The following is a 20,560-nucleotide window of genomic DNA, read 5'->3' on the forward strand; positions in this document are numbered from 1 at the left end:
TATCTTGCCGCGTCCCGGTATCATTATCGTGCTTGACGATCCTCTTGTTTAGTCTTCGTGCGGACCTATCGCTGACAGTCCAGCTCTGGCAGACGGTGCGGCGTGCGCGTTCCAATTAGCTAGCCTGACTATAGTGAAGCATATTCGCACGCGACACGAATCAGGCGGACGATCCACGTTCAGTCAACGTCCGACCGAGAACGGGACAGGATCCCGGAAGCAAGGATCTAGAAACTCACCGCTGAGATCTTGTTCTGGCACCGCTCGACGAGCTTCGATCCTCCTCCGCTCGCAATCTCGAAGGTACAGTGATTTTCTTTTGTTTCGAGCGGCCGCAGGATATTGTGCTTGATCGTAGAGTCGTAGCGGTGGATGATTCCATGACGATGATAATGGAGTCTTTAGTGCGGACCACGGAGCAGAATGATTGTTAGAGAATGTAGGGTCTCGTGTGGTAAGAGGACAGTTGACTTCGAGCGCAGTTGTTGCGGACAATGGAGCCTTGCCGAGAGGAAAATGTGAATTAATTGAGAGATGATGGGGCGAAGGAGATTGCAGAGGAAATGCTGGGGCTAGGATTAGTAGGTGATGTCGTTCGGCTTAGTTTAGGGGAGAATGATTTCATGGTTTAATATAGTTCAGATTGTATTGCTTGGTCACAGCTTTCTTGGAGGGGTGAATCAGAATTTTTTTAAGGGCTTGTTTAGGAGATTCTTGGAGCACTGAATTTTTTAAATAATAGTTTCGTCTTAGTACACAGTAATTATAGACATTATCTTTTATATTATTATTTATAGAAGTGGTATGCAATTTTTCTGTAGGCCATTTTGAGGGTGAAAGCAGCCCTCGTAGACATTATTTCCTATACTACTATCTGTAGAAGTGTTAAGAAATTTTTCTGTAGGTCATTTTGAGGGTGACGTCATCCCTCGAAGATTAACCCTTCTCCACCCTTCGTATACGCAACCAGAATTTATTCCAGGTCATATGCGAACTGTAAATATTAATGCATTTAAGGAACCCATTAACTTTCACAAAAACAGTTTCAAATAAATGATGGATGGTTCAAATTGAAGGTAAACAATATTTACAAATGATAAAATATCCAACCACTTCAATTTTCAATCTTAACAATTAATTAAATAATTAATTAAAAACCTCGTCCTCGTCAAGCTATGATACACAGTTTTCCAAATTTTCTCGACTCGTCATTCCTCATTTAAAAGTGCTCAATTACCCCTCTGAGTAAACTATCCCTATAACAAAAAAATAATCTGATACAAATTATGTGTCTACGTATGCGATTTTTAAATCTTTCAACAAATTTCAATAGCAAATAATAAAAATGAAAGAATGATAAGAATCGAAACCTGAACGTCCAATGTGAATTAAAATTAATAGAGATGCATCGATCGGCATGCACCTGTAGTTTTTCGTTTCCATTATTCATTTATGAGAATGCGCATGGCTTGCAAATTCAGGAAAGCACGTATTTAATTTCGCCCCGCGGCAACTCGGATTGTGTGTTCGCCTTTGGCGGATGGCGTCGCGACTCCATAACACAAACAGAGCCGGAGTTTCTCGCCTTGATGAGACACGAGCAAACATAATAGTGCCCGCAGAAGTCCTACAAGTTAAATACGTTAACGTGACGGTTGATTTGGCTCGCGCCGAACAACACGCGAATAAACCCGGGAAAATAACATGCGATAGGCTTCTTGCATTTTTCTGCGCGTCGGAATTGAAACAATCGGCAAATAAACATTCTAAAATGTTCGGAACGCATTGTTGTGACACGGTGCTTCCTGTTTACTGGAAAAATTGCTATACTTGACTAATGTTGACGTTCATCACTATTCTTTGCGACAAGATTTAAATAATCGACGCATGAACAGTGTGCAATGTGTAGAACGGAGTACAGGTCGTTCTGGTTACTGAAAAATTGCAGTACTTAATTACGGTACTTAATTGCAGTACTTAAATGTTCACAGTAAAAAATAATAAATACAATAAAAGGAGTATTCTTTGCATCCAGATTTAAATAATCAACACATGAGTAATCTGAAATGTGTAAAATAGAGTACAGGTCGTTCTGGTTACTGAAAAATTGCAGTACTTAAGAAATGTTCATAGTAAAAAATAATAAATTTCAGAAAATGACTATTCTTTGCTTCAAGATTTAAATAATCCACATGTGAGCAATGTGAAATGTGTAAAATAGAGTACAGGTCGTTTTGTTTATGGAAAAATTGCAGTACTTAACCAATGTTCAAAATAAAAAATAACAAACACCCTCTCAAAGTAAAATAACTCTCCTTCTCTTCAAGATTGAAATGTTGAACAAAAACAATCAGAAACATGGAAAATGTTCTGGTTACTGAAAAATTGCAGTACTTAACCAATGTTCAAAATAAAAAATAACAAACACCCTCTCAAAGTAAAATAACTCTCCTTCTCTTCAAGATTGAAATGTTGAACAAAAACAATCACAAATATGGAAAATGTTCTGGTTACTGAAAAATTTACTGAAAAATTGCTGAAAAATGCTTCCAGATTTAAATAATCGACAAATGAGCAATGTGAAATGTGTATAATAGAGTACAGTTCGTACTGTTTATGGAAAAATTGCAGTACTTACCCAATATTCAGAATAAAAAATAACAAATACAATAAAATGACTCTCCTCCGCTTCAAGATTGATAGAGTGAACAAAAATAATCAGAAATATTGAAAATGTATTTTCTGCACTTACTAATTGCTCCCACTTCAAAATTGCAATGCTAAACCAACATTTACGTATAAAGATAACAAATACAATGAAATGCTTGTTCGCTTCGATCAAGAAATACCAGACAAATATTGAGCTTAAAGAACAAAAACCCTCAAAAAATAAAATATGTGCAGTTAAAATTATTAATGAACAAATCCCTCAACAGGACTACCACAATTCCCAAAATTCAATTCAACAGAAATTGAAATTCTGAAATACACTACAAAATTCTTCCCCGGTAACTCTGGTGCACACCTAAAAATTGCACAATTAACAATACATTGTTGACCGGTCACGAGTAAACTCGTGTTTTCATGTCCAAACGTTGTTGAACTTAATTTTGTTATTGCATTTCGCTTAAATTGTTGTTGTATTTAATATCATACCAAAAAGGGATATAAAAATTTATATAAAAGATATGTCTAAAGTTTCATTTCAATGCATTACGTACAAATAGAGTTTATTAAAGTTAATTTAGGTTGTTTCACTTCCATATTCAATTACGAGGTAACAACTGGTGACATGAGATAGCTCCTGCGTAAAATTGCCGATCAACAATGTGATAATAATCATTCAACCCCATAGCAAGCTTTCGTCGAAATCGATCTCCAATTCTTCTCACCTGGCACGAGTCATCAAAGTGAAACAATTATCTCCGAAATGACGGATCGCGTGTAACGAAGTACCCGCGAAGCCTGCAATCGAATTCTCCGGCGGCTCTCGTGCCATAACGATCTAATTAAATCACCCGTCGGTAACGCATCATTAAGGCACAGATACACGAAACGGTACAGACACATCGGAGATCAATTGCTTCGAAAGAAAAAGACGGAAAAACGAATGGTTCATCGTTTTGCAAATTACTCGATCGTCGTGGAGGCTATTGACGTCAAAGTTGGCTCGCCTACGCCGAGGAAAAAAATACTGTCGATAAGACAAGCCGCGAGGTATCAGCGGAACCGCTAATCATCGTCTGGACCAACGTCCATCGCGATGTCTCCGCAGGAAATTGGTAGATTGCCGGTTTCACAAGTTTTCCGGCCGTTCACACCGCTCGATCACGCGCTGGTCGCGTGGAGAACGTGCTGGATCGCGCATAGATCCAACGGTGCAGCGTAGCAGACTTTAAATGGCACCCTTTTCGCCCGGGCCGTTTCGTTTCTGTCCGCTGGTTCTCGATCGCGGATTACGTCAGGGATCAATGAATCGTTGCATAATATGTTTCCACGCACTCGAGATCCCAGCCACGAGGCCCTCGATCGATTACAACCGCGGCGCGGAATCGATCCACACGCCATTCTTCTGTCGATCTACGTCTATGATCGACGGGTCTATTAATAGATCAGCGGGTATTTCGTCTGGATATATTTCGACAGCCGGATCGATATACTTCGCGCGACAGGTCGTTGAGAAATAGATTGCACGTGACCTGGCGAACTGGATGACTTTTCATACTTGTTTTTAGAGAATTCGGTACAATTTCTACACTGTTTTATTTCATTTCGCAGCTAATTATATGACTCAGATTTTTCCATAGGATGGCTGTCCAAATTATAAGTACCCCGTGGACCCCCTTAATCAAATTTTTATTCTTATAAATATATTTTTAAAAATTTGTCTTCTGTAAATTTTTTTAGTCCGCTTTATGTATCTTGCAATTGCATAATTTTCGTTTTTTAAATCGTCGTTGAACGAAAATTCTTTTATTTAATAGAGTCTACATTTTTGTTTTCATAAAAGAATTTTTATAGAATTGAAGAGAGATCCATTTCTGCCGATTTAAATGTCGATAACTCGACTACAAGATAAAATAATGTATTTTCAAAGTGCCCAACCTATTCCCCAAATTCCAAAAATACAAATCTAGCATGCAGGGTCGCTGACCGGCGCCATTAGGAACACTAACTCCCACGCGACTCTAGGATCCACCTCCATCATACTCGTTATATTTCCAATTCTATATTCGCGAGATTTCGAGTGACTCACACGATCACGTGACTTTTAGAGAGTCAGCAGGTCGGTAGCTGTTGTATAATTTTCATTCACAGCCATCAGCCACTGATTTAAACACCAAGTCCGTGACTAAACTTGTCACATTGTTTGCTCTGTATTATCGATATTATGAATTTTGACGCCAGAAACGTGCTTCAAGTTCTCGGCTTTATTTCGCAGAGAATCTAGACAAAATACAGCTCGATTTGTAGCTGGAGATATTTTCCAGCGCGCGCTACTCTCGATTTCATCCAGAAAACTCATCCAATGGCGTAAAAATGCTTGGATCCCACGGCACGCGCATCGTCAATTTTTGGCCTACTTCCAACGCTTATATTACCAAATATCCGCATAATCTCGTCAGCTCGTGACCAGCGCGAGCTAGATTGAACCTTCCTCTTTCGAACGAGCCCTTTCCCAGCGAAAAATATTCTCATATAAGGGCGAAAAGTTGGCGCGCGTGAAATCATTTTTCGCCCATTTTTGTCGGTAACGTGGTCGCTCTACCTTATCGCGAATCTACAGAGTCTTGGCTCTTACTGCGCAGAAATATTAGAGTAGCCTACAGATCTTTATGCCACTCCAACAAATTTCTGCACAGATTGCAGAAACAGGGGTTGAATAAAGATTGATCCGTTTAGACTGGAGATCTTTGTGAAAAACAGAATTTGTTTGCATCTATTGCGAAAAACAGGAGCCAAACACACTTTTATTTCTTCCTTTTGCTGATACGGAGCACTAAAACTGACTATTTTATATCACTTTATAAGAATAACGAGAATGCGCCTATCCAAATTTTTAGCAAATTTTTTTTTAATAACCGAAGAATTAACTTTGCTAAATAATTCCTCATGAATGCAGCTTTCAAATCTCAATAATCATACATTAAAAATAGAAGACTGTGTCTACACAAATTTTTTAAAAGATTCACCCAAAGAAATAAATTTGTCGAATAATTCCTCATGAATGAAGCTTTAAAATCTCAATAATCATACATTAAAAATAGAAGATTGTGTCTATCCAAATTTCTAGCAAATTTTTGTTTAATATATTCCCAAAGAAATAGCTTTGCTAAATAATTCCTCATGAGTGCATCTTTACAGCCTCAATAATCATATATTAAAAATATAAGAATGTGTGTATCCAAATTTCTAGCAAATTTTTGTTTAATATATTCCCAAAGAAATAGCTTTGCTAAATAATTCCTCATGAGTGCATCTTTACAGCATCAATAATCATATATTAAAAATATAAGAATGTGTGTATCCAAATTTTTAGCATACTTTTTTTTAATATTATACCCAAAGAAATAACTTCGCTAAATAATTCCTCATGAATGCAGCTTTGAAATCTCAATAATCATACATTAAAAATAGAAGACTGTGTCTACCCAAATTTTTTAAAATATTTAACCAAAGAAATAAGTTTGTCGAATAATTCCTCATGAATGCATCTTTACGATCTCAATAATCGTATATTAAAAATACAAGAATGTGTCTATCCAAATTTTTAGCAAATTTTTTTTTAATATATACCCAAAGAAATAACATTGCTAAATAATTCCTCATGAATGCAACTTTGAGGCACGTGAAACCATGTTTCACCTATTTCTGTCGGTAACGTGGTCGCTCTACCTTATCGCGAATCTACGTAGTCTTCCTTGTCCGCGGGCTTTGTGTTATCAAAACGACCCACTTCGACGAAACAGTGATAAGCCTCGTGAGTCACGTTCCCCAAAGAAAAGTGGAGGTGCTGGACGAGAGAGCGGTTCGCAACGATTGTCGCCGACAACGAGAAACTCGCGAATGACAGCAATGACGCGCAGTGTGACGCTGGCCAAGGTCGCGCGTCGATCGGTTCGCTTAATTGCAATATTTTGCCGACAAATTCTGTCGCCGAACCTTGGATCGATCTCGGACGCACATGCTCGCTTCTCTGCGATTAGAATTCCGCCGGCTGCCGTCGACAGCGTTGCCCTCGAGCGAAGGAACGCGTGCCTAACCGCAGCGCTACCCTCCGAATCCGACGCCTGCTATCACGTGTACTGTTCCGGTGTCGAATTCGCTGCACGTTTCTCGACGGTGACGGATCGTCAACCCGATTATTGTTCTTTGGAAAGAAGCATTCTTCCATTGTTTCGCGGCTGTTGCGAATTGTAGGTCGTCGAATTAAGTTTTGGAAATGTTTGGCAAGTTCAACTTGAACGTTGTTTTTCCTGCGAATTTAGTCAACAACCACGATGACTCCTTTGACACGAACAGGCTGACACGCTGGCAGTTATCGCTTCAGTCACTGGCAATTTTGCTAATAGTCCTTTTGAAATTGATGATCGCTAGATTGGCGATCTCTATGCAAGATAAAGATTGCCTGCAGCAACTGCGAGAAACATCCGCCATGCAGAAGCTTCTCTTTGATATTATTAATAAGGTGCAAGTGATATTTTTAAATCCCTTTAATCTTCTCATCACTTTAAATCACACAATTTTTCTTAATAAAAGTATTTTAAAATCCGCAGTCTAAATGGTTGAGAATTGTTTATGATCTGTTCGAAAGCAATTTTGTTCTTGTTTTTGTTGTTGCTTTGTGTATAAAGTAATTCTAGTTTGGGAGGAACAAAATGGCCTGATCAAACGCTAGTTTCCAACAAAACTTTACCACAAAGAATTCGTGCGATTCAAATTAACGCGCACTACAGTGATTTCTCTATATATGTCGCCAAGGCCTGGACGATAAACGTCGCGGAATTATCCCCAATACCGTGGACGATACACGACGCTGGCAAGACCCGTGTTGTTGACATATATCGAAAATTCATTGTATGTAAAACCCAGAAAGCAGCACATAAAAATAAAAAATTGTATACCAAGGTAAAAACATAGTATTATAAAGCGGTGGCTCTTAAGGAAAACAAACTGGTCGATCTAATTACGCACCCAAAGTCTACAAATTTCTGCAAAACTGAAAAACGCAGTCTCACTAACAAACCCTAGCCCTAGCAACAGCGCACACTACAGAACCCAAATCGACACAAACCATCCACCAAAAAATCCAAAACCACCGCCACCAAAATTCGAATCTTCCTCAATTTAAAACCAGCGTGCAAATATTTGTTCACCAGAAAAATGAAACTTCGACCGGAAGCAACCGTCCACCCCAACATCGCCCCAGATTCAAGGCCGCATCAATACCTCCCCATCAGCCGCATCTCCGCAGCATCTGTCGGAATTAGGTCACCGGCGAAGGGCCGAAACCGTTGCGAAAGATCACGCATTGCCCTCGTGCCGACCTACGTGACTGTTCCCTCGTTCGTTCTGCCCTTTTTTCCACCGACTGAACCGTCCACGAGACAGCTCATGGTTCCCCATACCTTGACAGCAATTGGCCCGGCTACCCATGAAGCCGTGGTTCTCCGACCAATGGACTGTGTCGGCCGTTCCGGGACCAATGGACTCGCCTGAACGCGGTTAGGTTCGTACGTGCAGCTGCGAGGTCGCCACTCGGACTGCTAGGAGCGCCGCGGCGCCGGCCTCAGTCGTTGTTTGCGTTCGATCGCGGCAGGTTGCTGTCAATTCGCAGTCTTCCGCACGGGTCTCTCGAAAAACATTTTCGATCTCTCTGAAAAAATCGTGCAAAATCCCCCACCCCAACACTCCACCTGGCACCGAAGGATGGGCATATTTCGCGAGTTCCCCATCGTCTTCAACCTCTACAAGAAGTATAGTTAAGGTCTCGGCAGGAGTTGCAGTTCGCAACGGCTCCGGGAAGAAGTCGCATGGCCGACAGTGTTTCGCCCGCATAAATAAAGACCAGGTGAGTCAACGCATAACGTTCGACGGTTCAGGCAATTTGCCATGACCCTACTCAATAATTGATCCCGTCGACCAACCGATGGGGACGGCGACGGCGACGCTTCCGTTCCCCGCAATTGACCGACGCGCACGATCAGGCTTGAGGGAGCTATCATTGTGTTTACGCGAGCTAGGCTTTGATGATCCGCGCCTGCGGATTTATTTTGGTGCGGTGGTAACACGCTGCGAGACTCGGGGTGACCTCTAAAATCGATGCTTCGACTCTGAGAATTTCTTTTCAGTCAGGATTTATTGCTGGTTGCTGGGTCTATGTATTTATGGGAAAAATGGGTCCCTGCAATTCAAAGGAGTACAAAAATTGAAACAATTTTACACATTACCTTCCAGCGATTGATCCATGATTTTTAAAAGCCCGTGGACCATGCCAATTCTTTTCACGGTTATAATCCATGCAAAATAAAAATTGTCTGCATTCATTTTAAACTACAGGAGCATTTAATTCCTTTCTTAACTATGTGAACAAGTTGGAAATAATACAACACTGTTTTTCGATTCTTTAACACTAGGTTTACCGGGCACTGAATATGCCTATTATGCGTTATTTTATAAAAATAACGAAAATGTGTCTATCCAAATTTTTAGCCATTTCTTTTGCAATATGTACCCAAAGAAATGTTGAATAATCTGAAAGAAAATGAAAGAAATAAGTTTGTTGGGTCTTCACAATTTCGAGAATTGTGAATTACGAATTCTAGAACCGTAAGCATAGTGTTAAATGTTTTTACCATTTAACTGTTTTTATTTTTTTTGTAATAAATTGAATTAAGGGTTGTTTCATTGTGTCCGTCGTGCCAGCTGTATAAACAATGTTTTCTCCTGTTGACATTCTTTGGAAAGCTTGAATTAGCTTGGATCGAGTATGGTAAACGAGTCCATAAAATTTGATGGTGTCGTTCCAGGATTAATGACGAGTTAACGATGACCATGTTCGTTCGCGGACGTGATACGTACGTGGTTGATTAACGCGAGTGCGACGCCACGGCGAACTTTGTCCTTTAGGCGCGCCGATTTTGTTTTTTGAGACTTTGGCTCGGCGCTCGTTTGTTTTCGATCACAATGACACGGATTTCGTGTTGTGGTTTGCGCCGCCGAATGCTCGGAATTTTTGTTTATGAAATGATACTTGGAAATTCGGCGGTGTTGATTATCCCGAGTGCATTTTTTATCGAGTCGCGAGGTAATTGAATTTGAGAAGAAATTCTGTGATCAGGAAATCTTTTAGAATAATGTATACAGTTAATCACAATTTATTGGTTTGATCTTGTAATAGTGATCGAGGATGGAATAAAGCATTGAATTTCTATTTTTGTTAAATGTGTGCGAAAATTAAATCTTATTTCATTGTTTTTAAATGATTTTTATCGTTCGTAATACTGCGAATATTTTGCAAGTACGTAGTGGTTCAAGGGGACTGACTGCAATAACCCCTCAATGTCAAATTGATGGTAATAGTGACCGTAATGGGACGAGGTATTAGAGAGTAATTAATAATAACAATAAATTACTCCTTTTATGATACCTGGCTAGACTGGATCTAATAATACTGGATCTTATAATTTATAGTTGATTCCCACGTGATTAGTATTCCCTTTCTTCTAGAAACACAGGTGACTGGTTTATAAATAAATATAAATAAACCAGGTGATTTATGTTTCAGTCCATCAAACCTCGACCACCACTTGTAATATTTAATGCAATAGCCATTTTGTATAAAAAATTGTTAACAACAATTTTTGCTGTGATAATAATTTGAAAACAATAATTTTTTGTTTGCGAAGTTTTTTGTTCACTTGTTGAGTTTATCGATGACTTTTAACATTCTTCGAGATGCGGGCTTTTTATGCAGCATAGGAAGAAAAAAGTTTCGATAAATACGGGCAAAGTGTAAAAGGTTTTGTAACGACCGTGTAAATATTAGAGTTATCGTTTTGTCAAATAATCTGTGTTTCTTTCGTTTTAATCTCTCGCGAACAATCACTATTATTAAAACACGAAACGACTGACGACAATAATGTCGAAAAGGAAAAAAATAGAGCGACTCATGCATTATGAAGGAGGGTCAAAGATTCTTTACAATTATGGAGCAATCATACGCAGAAATAAAAATTGTTATTGAGAAACGAGCTTGTTGATGATTTCATTAAGACGACGTACAAACGTAAGATCCATTAAGAATAAACGAAGGTCAATTGTACTTCACAATTATGACGCAATCGTCGACATATTTATACATAATAATAATATAAAAGCATGTCGATGGTTTCATTGTGAGAAGGACGGAGAGAAGATTCGCTTAGTATAACCGAGGGTCAAAGGTCCATTCTGTAATGCCTATGTTAATCGTCTGAATTTTAGAGCAATCATTTCAATCGACTAATCGGGCTCCATTTTAGATATAAACCATTATCTTGCTCTCCAGCTTCACAAATTAACTCAAACCTAAAATTTACTTCCAGACAAAATTAGTACTTTGCTCTAAAATTACCATAATTCTCACTGCTCTATAGATCGTTCTCACAATCTCACAATAGAACACAAGAAATGATCAATGAATAATAGGACCTTAAGGTTCCAAAAAAATAGACTTCTTCTCTTTTCCGTTTTCAAAATGCTCTAAAATCACTACCATTTTCTGCTCTATAAATTCAATCATTCCCACAATTCTGAAGAATCAACAGTGATTACTAATCCGAAGCATCTTAAGGCTCAAAAAAAGAAGAAAAAAAAACAGATATTCTCTCCTCCTCTATTTTTACAATGATCTAAAATCACTACCATTTGGTGCTCTATAAAATCGATCAGCTCTATAATCTCACACTCTAAAAATAAAAAGTTCTCGGCCTCTACCAAAGTCCAATTTCATCTTGCTCTAAAAGACACGTTCATGCTCTAAATGCTCTATCGTTCACTGGATCATTACCAAACTAAAAAGTCTGCTCTATAAACTCATCCCTGGAACCCCATCAAACATCAACTCACAAATCCTGAGACCAGTAAACAAAAAGACCATTGAAAACAATTTCCCCTTGTCCACCTCCATGCTCTAAGAACCACCATTTGCTCTAGAAACCCCTCGATCCCAAGAATCAATGAACACCAATAACCGAAAGAACCTACACCAATCGTCGAAAAAAAATTTCCTTGCCTCCCCACACTTTGTCTCCTGCTCTATAAACTGCAGAATCTGGCCGAGCAACAGTTCACGAGAACCAACAAATCGGAAAGAAGCTTCGCCAAATAAAGTAGCGCACTCGACGATCATTGAGATAGCTGTCGAAGAGCCTAGACACGAACGAGAGTCCTCTTTTTCATCGGCGTTTCCACAAACTCGCGTACCCTTAAACGGCTTTAATTGCTGGCTGACCTGCCCTAAGAAAAGACGATCGATCGAATATGGTTGAAGAGCTGCTTCACGTTTTTAGCGGGGAGTCTCGGGAATACGAGTTGTTGAAGACGGTGGAACAAGTGGAGGCCTGGGAAGCTGGTTCCAGGGATCCACATAAAAAGCTATCTTTTGTTGCCGAGATCATTCTGCTCGTGGTTTAGTTCGCAGATTATCAGATCATTAACAGTAGGTTCACCGGACGCGTCAAAATAACGTATTCTGATATTATTAATTATTGAGGCTGTAGTGATCCATTTAAAATTTGCTAAAAATTTGGATAGATACATTCTTCCATTTTTAATGTATGATTATTGAGGCTGCAATGATGCAGTCATGAGAAATTATTCAGCAAAGTTATTTCTTTGGGTATGTTTAAAAAAAAATTTGCTAAAAATTTGGATACACACATTCTTATATTTTTAATATATGATTATTGAGGCCGTGAAGATGCACTAATGAGGAACTACTTAGCGAAGCTATTTCTTTGGGAATATATTAAATAACAATTTGCTAGAAATTTGGATACACACATTCTTATATTTTTAATATATGATTATTGAGGCTGTAAAGATGCACTCATGAGGAATTATTTAGCAAAGCTATTTCTTTGGGAATATATTAAACAAAAATTTGCTAGAAATTTGGATAGACACAATCTCCTATTTTTAATGTATGATTATTGAGATTTTAAAGCTGCATTCATGAGGAATTATTCGACAAATTTATTTCTTTGGGTGAATATTTTAAAAAATTTGTGTAGACACAGTCTTCTATTTTTAATGTATGATTATTGAGATTTGAAAGCTGCATTCATGAGGAATTATTTAGCAATGTTATTTCTTCGGTTATAATATTAAAAAAAAATTTGCTAAAAATTTTGATAGGCGCTTCTCGTTATTCTTATAAAGTGATATAGAATAGTCAGTTTTAGTGCTCCGTATCAGCAAAAGGAAGAAATAAAAGTGTGTTTGGCTCCAGTTTTTCGCAATAGATGCAAACAAATTTTGTTTTTCACAAAGATCTCCAGTCTAAACAGATCAATCTTTATTGAACCCCTGTTTCTGCAATCTGTGCAGAAATTTGTTCGAGTTGCATAAAGATCTGTAGGCTACTCTAATATTTCTGCGCAGTAAGAGCCAAGACTCTGTAGATTCGCGATAAGGTAGAGCGACCACGTTACCGACAAAAATGGGCGAAAAATGGTTTCACGCGCCTCAACTTTTCGCCCTTGTATGAGAATATTTTTCGCTGGGAAAGGGCTCGTTCGAAAGAGGAAGGTTCAATCTAGCGCGCGCTGGTCACGAGCTGACGAGATTATGCGGATATTTGGTAACATAAGCGTTAGAAGTAGGCCAAAAATTGACGATGCGCGTGCCGTGGAATCCAAGCATTTTTACGCCATTGGATGAGTTTTCTGGATGAAATCGAGAGTGGCGCGCGCTGGAAAATATATCCGCATACAAATTGAGCTATATTTTGTCTTGATTCTCTGCGAAATAGAGCCAAAAACTTGAAACACGTTTCTGGCGTAAGAATTCATATTATCGATAATACAGAGCAAAAATTGTGACAAGTTTAGTCGTAGACTTAGGACCCGTCGGATTAAGTCCAAGACGGATCTTAAGTCACTGGCTGGAGGCTGTGAACGGAAATTATACAGCAGTTACCGACCTGCTGACCCTGCAAAAGTCACGTGACTGCCCTTGGCTCTTAACGCAAGAATGGTCGCATAAATGCGAGTCAGAAGGAACAAAGTGGCAAAAGTTACTAACAGCACGAAGGGTCGAAGTTCCCTCGATGCGTAAAAATGGTAACGAAAGCGAGGAAGCACAAAATGGCAAACGGTTAAAAATCCCCCTCTCCCCCCACTCTTCCGTATCTCTTCCTCCTCCACCGGGAGCAAGCACATGGTCGCTCTATGATAGTAATTCGCGACCATAAGCGGGGGTACGAGTATATTACGATCGGTCGGACCGGTCCAGCAGTGTGTCAGAAAGTTGCCGTCGTTGCGGAACGTGCTCGCAGCTTTTAGTCGTTCGCGTCTTCTCGACTCGATTGATCGACGTTCCCTTAGGCTGTTAGCCTAAGTTCTTAGTCCGCTTAGCCTTCGGGATTATCGGTCCGCGAGTGTGTGCAGATCGTCGGACAATTTGGCAGAGCTTGCCAACCGGGACTCGGTTTTTGTTCATCGTTGATGGATGATAAGGAGGGTCTCTCGATTAGGGTCCGATTGGGATTTTGGTTGATGTGATCGATAGTTGGGAACTTGAAGCTTTGAGGCTTCGAGGAAAGTCGATTTGCGAGATTCGACTGAAATTGCCGTTCGAGGCAATAATCTCAGGTCGCCGGGCTATCTGAACTGTTCTTCTTCGTTTTTTTTTTTCGCTGTGACGCTTCGGCAACGCGAAAATCGAAGATCTGTGTTCAGTGCTGGTCGAAACGTTCGTTCGTGATCCTCGGAACGCGGTCGTCAATGACTCCGTACATGTCTAGGTAGGTCTGCCGGTCAATCCTCGTTTAATTGTAGAACATACTAGGAGTATGATCCTAACAGTTGAAGAGTCTGGGACATGGTTCTTTTCCTGGTTAGAACGTTTTTTGAGTAGTTAGGGAATAGTTCACAGATCGGTTGAGAACCTTCCTTGATTTAGAATCGAAGAAAAATTATTTTGATAAAAGATAGGAGTGATAATAGTAGATAGAAGTAGATAGTGGAATAGTAATCAAATATTTAGCGAGGAAAAATGGATTTTGTGAAGGACGTGTCTGAAGTGTCTGTCCAAAATGAGCACTTTAGAGTCAGTCTTTATTTAACAAAGATGGACAATTATTCTGGTACAGATGAGAAATACAATAGTAATATACAGAATGATTTAGTGCTGCGATAGTGATAGATTTGTTCAAGAAAAAAGATATTTGTCTAGAAAAGTTTTGATTTAGTCAACGGAGGAAACAATTATTTTAGTATAAATTGGAAATACTAGTAGTAGATAGAAGTGAATAATAGAATAATAGTCGTGGATTTAGTAAAGAAGAAAAAAAATATAGACTTGGGTCTAGCTCGGATACCATTCATTTTGATTTACATAACGAATAAAAAATTATTTTAATATCATAATAATATTAATACAAAGTGACGGAAGAATAGCAGTACTATGTATTTAGCGAAGAACAAAATTATCTCTCGAAAATAATCATGGACTGTCCAGACGTTGGTCCAGATTACCCAAGAGTTGCCTATGCTTTAGCAAAGAAAAAAAATTTAATTCTAATTTTTAAATTCTAATTCTAAAATTGAAATTCTAGCACGAACTATTACCAGAAATGACAAACAGAAGTACAGAATGCAATATCAATAGGAATAAAAAATGATTTCTCCAAAAGTACCCCTAGACTTCTCATAATTGGAAAAAGATCCAGATCAAGATCTTTGCTCTCACTAATCTCTAAGAGCTACAAAACACCAAACTAACATATAAAATCTATTTCCAGAAGGAATCGCCAATAGCCACCGCGCCCTGACCACCCAGACCACCGCCCAGAACTCAGGAACACCATAAACAATCAGTTCCATTGAACTGAAGTCTATTAAACCACCGTCAACCATTAGGATGTCGAACGTGTCTGGAATAATGGAAGCAGAGGATGTCGGGAAAGAGACTCTCGTGAATCGAGTGTCCAACATGCTGAAAGGTGGGAGTTCGTCCTGGTCGACTGATAACCCGGTCGTCGTGATGCAACCTTCGGTTTCGATAGTAGTTTCCAGTAATTTCCAGTATGTGGAGGCTTTCGAGTGCGAATCGCGACCTTTTACAAATTGCTTTGTAGCATACAGTAGAATACTCCATCATTGGTCGGGAAAGGCACGCTTAAAACCATTTGAGACTTAAGACATAGGGTATTTAGAATTTGGGACACGCGGGACAACTTTTCATATTTTTCTACTGGCTCTGTGCCATCTTCCAAGATCCATACTGTAGCATATTCGTTCATCAGGGGATGGAAGACACTCCTAAGACAACTGGAGACGTATAGAATATCGAGGATTTGGGACATAGTGTATTGAGAATTTGAAACATATTTTATATTTTTGTACCATCCCTGTGCCATCTTGCCAAGTTCCTTACAGTAGCATATTCGTACATCATTGAATAGAAAAGGCACACTTGAAACAATTTGAGAGAAAGGGGATAAGGCATAGGGTATTGAAGAGTTGTGACATAGCCCATTTGGAAGATAGGACCTTCTATATTTTTGTACTGCCATTGTGGCAACTTCCAAGCTCCACACAGTAGCATACTCTTTCATTATTGGTCGGAAAAGACATACTTGAAACAATTTGAGACAAAGGGCATAGAATAATGAAAATTTAGAACATGGAAAATAAGATATAGAGAATTGGAATGTAGGTCTATCTTCCATATTGTTTTAACACCTCTGTGGTAACTTCCAAGTTCCATACAGTAGCATACTCGATCATCATTGGTTAAAAGGGCACACTTGAAACAATTTGGGACATAGAACACAGGCTATTCAAGATTTGGGACATGGTATAGTAGGGATTTGGTACACAGGACTACCTTCCACATTTTTGTACTGGCCCTGTGGTAACTTCCAAGCTCCATACAGTAGCATACTCGTTCATCATTGGTCAGAGAAGACGTACTCGAAACAATTTGAGGCAAACAAATGAAAATTTAGGGCATAGAAAATTAGACATAGAGAATTTGGAACATAGGTCTACCTTCTATATTTCTGTACCACCTCTGAGCCATCTTCCAAGTTCCATACAGTAGCATACTCGATCATCATTGGTTAAACGGGCACACTTGAAACAATTTGAGGCATAAAACACAGGCTATTACAGATTTGGGACATGGTATAGTAGTTTTGGTACATAGGACTACCTTCCACATTTTTGTACTAGCCCTGTGGTAACTTCCAAGCTCCACACAGTAGCATACTCGTCCATCAGAGATTGACACTAGTATCTCCCAACGCCCCAATAAAGCTAGCTTCAATCATAGCAAAACATTAGCAGAATATACACTGAGCTCACACTGGAAAGCCTCAAGATTAAGAGCATTATTCTTCCGGGTCAGGAAATGCTGAAATCACCAAGTTCCCAGACTAAATAGAAATTTCTATCCACAGACGGCAGCCACAACAGGCCTCCCATGCTGTTCCGCCACGCTTCGATGCAGAAGATCCGCCACTGCTGCCAGAACTTGAACCTGTTCCCGTATCTTCTCTACTCGTTCGGGAACTCGAAGTCGCACCCAATCGCGCTTAAAGTGCACTTGTGCATCGGTCAGCTGATGGAAGTAGTGACAGCCAGGATGCTGTGCTTGTACCAGCAGCTGCGATACAGTCTTCTCCGCGGGATCAAATCCTCGGAGGACTTCGAAGTTGTAAAACCACAACCAGACTCAACATCGAGGGTCCAGTTCTCGATCCCTCCTCTACCGAAGCGCAAGATTCCGTTGTACCTGACCCTGGCGGTCTACCTGGCCCCGCTGTTGCTTCTGTTCCAACTGGTGGGCCTGATGGGCCTGATGGGCCTGATGAAAGTAGGAAAGTGCACACCGGGCTTCATCTTCCTGACCTCAGCGCTGCTCTTCCTCGGCTGTATCTCGCTCAAGATCTTCTTCCACGAGACCGTGCCGCGACCGGCCAGACGCGAGAAGAAGAAAGTGCAATGATAACGTTCTTAGACGTACCATAAGGTCGCGGTCCTTCATGCTCATCCCCTGTAAAAGATCCATCCGAACGTTCGCCAGGTCGACCATGTTACTCGACGACGCCTGGTGATTAGATCACCGCTTTGACACTCTCGGACGATAGTTTCTTCTTTTTTTTTTTTTTTAAATCGGTGTAACACCAGCTTCGTAGTTAGGGCACGCGACGACATATGGTCCACCGTTCGTTCCTCTTTTCGTTTGTTCTCTATAGTTAGGTTCGCGCGACGTCGCGAAGCGTGTCAGGCTGTATCCTAATCGAATGTTGGACAGTGAGAGAATTGATGTGCCGATCGTTTGGACGGGACTGGAATACGCTTTTGTTGGCTGTTCCGCGTGTTAAGCTACGTCCACACTGGAAAGCAGTGAACTTTGGCTTCTTATTTTTTTACTTGGTAAAACAAGGAGAAGCGAGGACGTAGCTCCGAGCGATAATTTGGCGACGCTTCCGCGAATCATGGAAGAGAGCACACGGATCGCAAGATTTTTAATGGGATTTGTCTGAACGAGGTCGCGAGCTCACCGTATCCTCTGCAGCAGAAGACTGAGAATTTGTTTTAAACTTGTTTTTCTTTTTTTTTTTTTATTGTACATAATAATAGGAAACGAGCGAAAGATTGTGAACGCTTCTGGATCGAAGATGAAGAAGTCGATGTTATATTTGTAATATTTGTGTAGATATTATACGAGACGCGAGGAGACGATCATATTCTCTATGTGTATCATCTCACCCACGTACACGCGTAAACGGCGCGTACGCGTAACAACGTATACATACACGAAGACACACGTACACAGAGACACGAATATATACACGCAGAGGAACACAGAATCCCTTTCGACCGCCATTCGTGAAACAGACTTGGTGCGTCCTACGGATGAGTTAGGCTAATCTGTGATGTAGTGGAGCCAAGCGTAATCTTTAATGACCGCTTGGATGACCCACTTACTTAAGTACGATAAGGCTACATGTGTAATGTCGTCGACCATCTTTTTTTTTTAAATATACGTGAATTACAGAACGGAGCTCTTGGTGTAATCAATTTTCTGCGAGTATGTAGAGATAAGCGATTGTGATTTATGGCTGGCGGACCTTCGGAAGGTCAGAGCTGTCTGCGACCTAATTAAAAAATTGGAATTAAATGTCTGCAGAGATAGAAAATGAAATTTGGGAGAATTGGTCCACGAGTTCTTGAAGCTATTAAAAAATCATTGCATTTGAAGCATCCGCGGAATTAGAACAGCGAGGAAAACTGATTCAGAGGTTCGGCAAGCATTTTTATAAAAAACCATTAGGTTTAGAGCACCTGTAGAGCTGAAAAAACTTTGGAGAACTGATGGAAAAGGTCACTAGGCATTTCTAGACAAAAGTCACTAAATTCGCTCCGCCCGCAGAGCTTCAAAAATTTGTTCAAATTGATCTACATGTCTACCGAACATTGTAAGAAATTCATTAGACGCCATAGTCGTTCGTGGCATTCCACAAATTTGTTAGAACTGATCCATGAATGTACCAAGTTTGAAAAGGATTGTTTGCAGAGTTCCAAAAAATTTGGAAAATTCATCTGCAGGTCCACACAAAGCTGTAGCAAATTCTCTAGACTGCAGGATTGTTTGTTCCAATAATTTCCTCAGTTTTTAAAACTGATCCACGATTATTCTAAAGGGCCTAGCCGAATAAGATGGTCAAAACTGCCCTTAGACGTTTTTCAATAATTAATGAATCATTCGAAAGCTGACCAAGAAAAACCCCTCTGAGCCAAATTTCAACCCCCTATCTTGCTCGTGAGGGTAGCTACAGGGTAAATTAGATTTTGAGCTTTTCCGTGCATTTTCCGCACTCTGATGCTTCCCAAAATTCTGAAAAAAATGTGACATATTTTGGACCCTAAGGCGGATTTTTGAGAATTTTTTCCGATTTTTTGGATGCAAACTGTGGTCGTAAAAAATGAAAAACCTCAAAAAATCGGAAAAATGCAGGTTTCTCAAAAATATGAAATCATGCTATTGAGCTGTTTAGTGCCCCAATAAAGTACCATAACAGGCAGTGTCCTCAATTTTTTTTAGATTTTTTCTTGTGGGCACTTTTTGTCCAGACAAGAAAAACCGAATTTTTTCGACGTTTCTGCTATTAGGAGGAAAGTTACACTTGTTGATTTTATCGCAAGTATATATTAAGTCATTTTTAACGTTATTACATTGAAACAAGTAAGTGTTTGACCTCAGAAATATGTTTTAAGAGAAAAATAAATTCTATTTCGTGCGATATATACCAGAATGTTCGCAACGTTTACAACATCGCCGGTTGGCCGAGCAGTCAAGGTGTCGGACTACGGAGCGTAAACGCTGGGTTCGAATCCCGTCGAGGGTAAAGTTTTTTTTTCCATACATCATCTTTATTTTTTCAATTTCTTATATAGTTTATTCATGTGATTTTAACAATATTTTTTAAATGTTTTTAAAAAATATTGAGGTAACATTTTTAACTAACTTTTATTTATATTACTCCGATTTGACTTCGAATTTAATGATATTATTTTCTTGGATTAGGCAATAAATTAATATTTATATTATTGTGTTCGTCCACGATTTCCGCCAGATATAGAAATTGCTTGCGAAAATTGGTAAGATTCCGTGAAAAGAATTTTTAAATCTACTTCTGTCATTTCCGGAAAATCCAGAGTATCTACCGAGGATACTGTTTGAAAAGGAGTCGTTTTGCAGTTCCAATTATGTCCAATTTTTGGAAAGGTTTCGTTGTCTACTTGTTTGTGTAGAAGCTGGTACTTTTGACCTTGTATACTAT

At 39.6% G+C, this 20,560-nt stretch overlaps 2 protein-coding genes across 6 annotated transcripts; one reads left to right on the forward strand and one right to left on the reverse strand.

The window, feature by feature from the left end:
* The first annotated feature begins 52 nt into the window (after window positions 1-52).
* On the forward strand, window positions 53-18,780 carry LOC143360151 (uncharacterized). 5 transcript variants are annotated; one of them, XM_076798755.1, is made up of 3 exons: window positions 53-303; window positions 15,509-15,709; window positions 17,171-18,780. In XM_076798755.1, exons 2-3 carry the CDS (start codon window positions 15,628-15,630, stop codon window positions 17,716-17,718), a joined length of 630 nt encoding a protein of 209 aa, XP_076654870.1. In that variant the 5' UTR covers window positions 53-303; window positions 15,509-15,627; the 3' UTR covers window positions 17,719-18,780. The 5 variants fall into 5 exon arrangements, with proteins under 5 accessions (XP_076654870.1, XP_076654894.1, XP_076654879.1 ...); XM_076798779.1 differs by having other exon boundaries at window positions 15,512-15,709; XM_076798764.1 differs by lacking the exon at window positions 53-303 and adding an exon at window positions 8,376-8,572.
* LOC143360176 (uncharacterized) lies at window positions 15,717-17,163 on the reverse strand. The gene is made up of 2 exons (XM_076798787.1): window positions 16,924-17,163; window positions 15,717-16,596 (listed from the first exon to the last, which is right to left on the reverse strand). The coding sequence occupies exon 2, from the start codon at window positions 16,436-16,438 to the stop codon at window positions 15,827-15,829; it is 612 nt and encodes a 203-aa protein (XP_076654902.1). The 5' UTR covers window positions 16,439-16,596; window positions 16,924-17,163; the 3' UTR covers window positions 15,717-15,826.
* Window positions 18,781-20,560: the final 1,780 nt, after the last annotated feature.

The sequence above is a fragment of the Halictus rubicundus genome, chromosome 1 (assembly GCF_050948215.1).
Source record: "Halictus rubicundus isolate RS-2024b chromosome 1, iyHalRubi1_principal, whole genome shotgun sequence".
Lineage (NCBI taxonomy): Eukaryota > Metazoa > Arthropoda > Insecta > Hymenoptera > Halictidae > Halictus > Halictus rubicundus.

Coding starts and splice junctions, on each gene's coding strand:
- LOC143360151 (XM_076798755.1), top strand. CDS start 15,628: ATGTCGAACGTGTCTGGAATAATGGAAGCAGAGGATGTCGGGAAAGAG. Junction 15,710..17,170: donor AGTGTCCAACATGCTGAAAG/GTGGGAGTTCGT, acceptor TTCTATCCACAG/ACGGCAGCCACAACAGGCCT.
- LOC143360176 (XM_076798787.1), bottom strand. CDS start 16,438: ATGGAAGATAGACCTACATTCCAATTCTCTATATCTTATTTTCCATGT.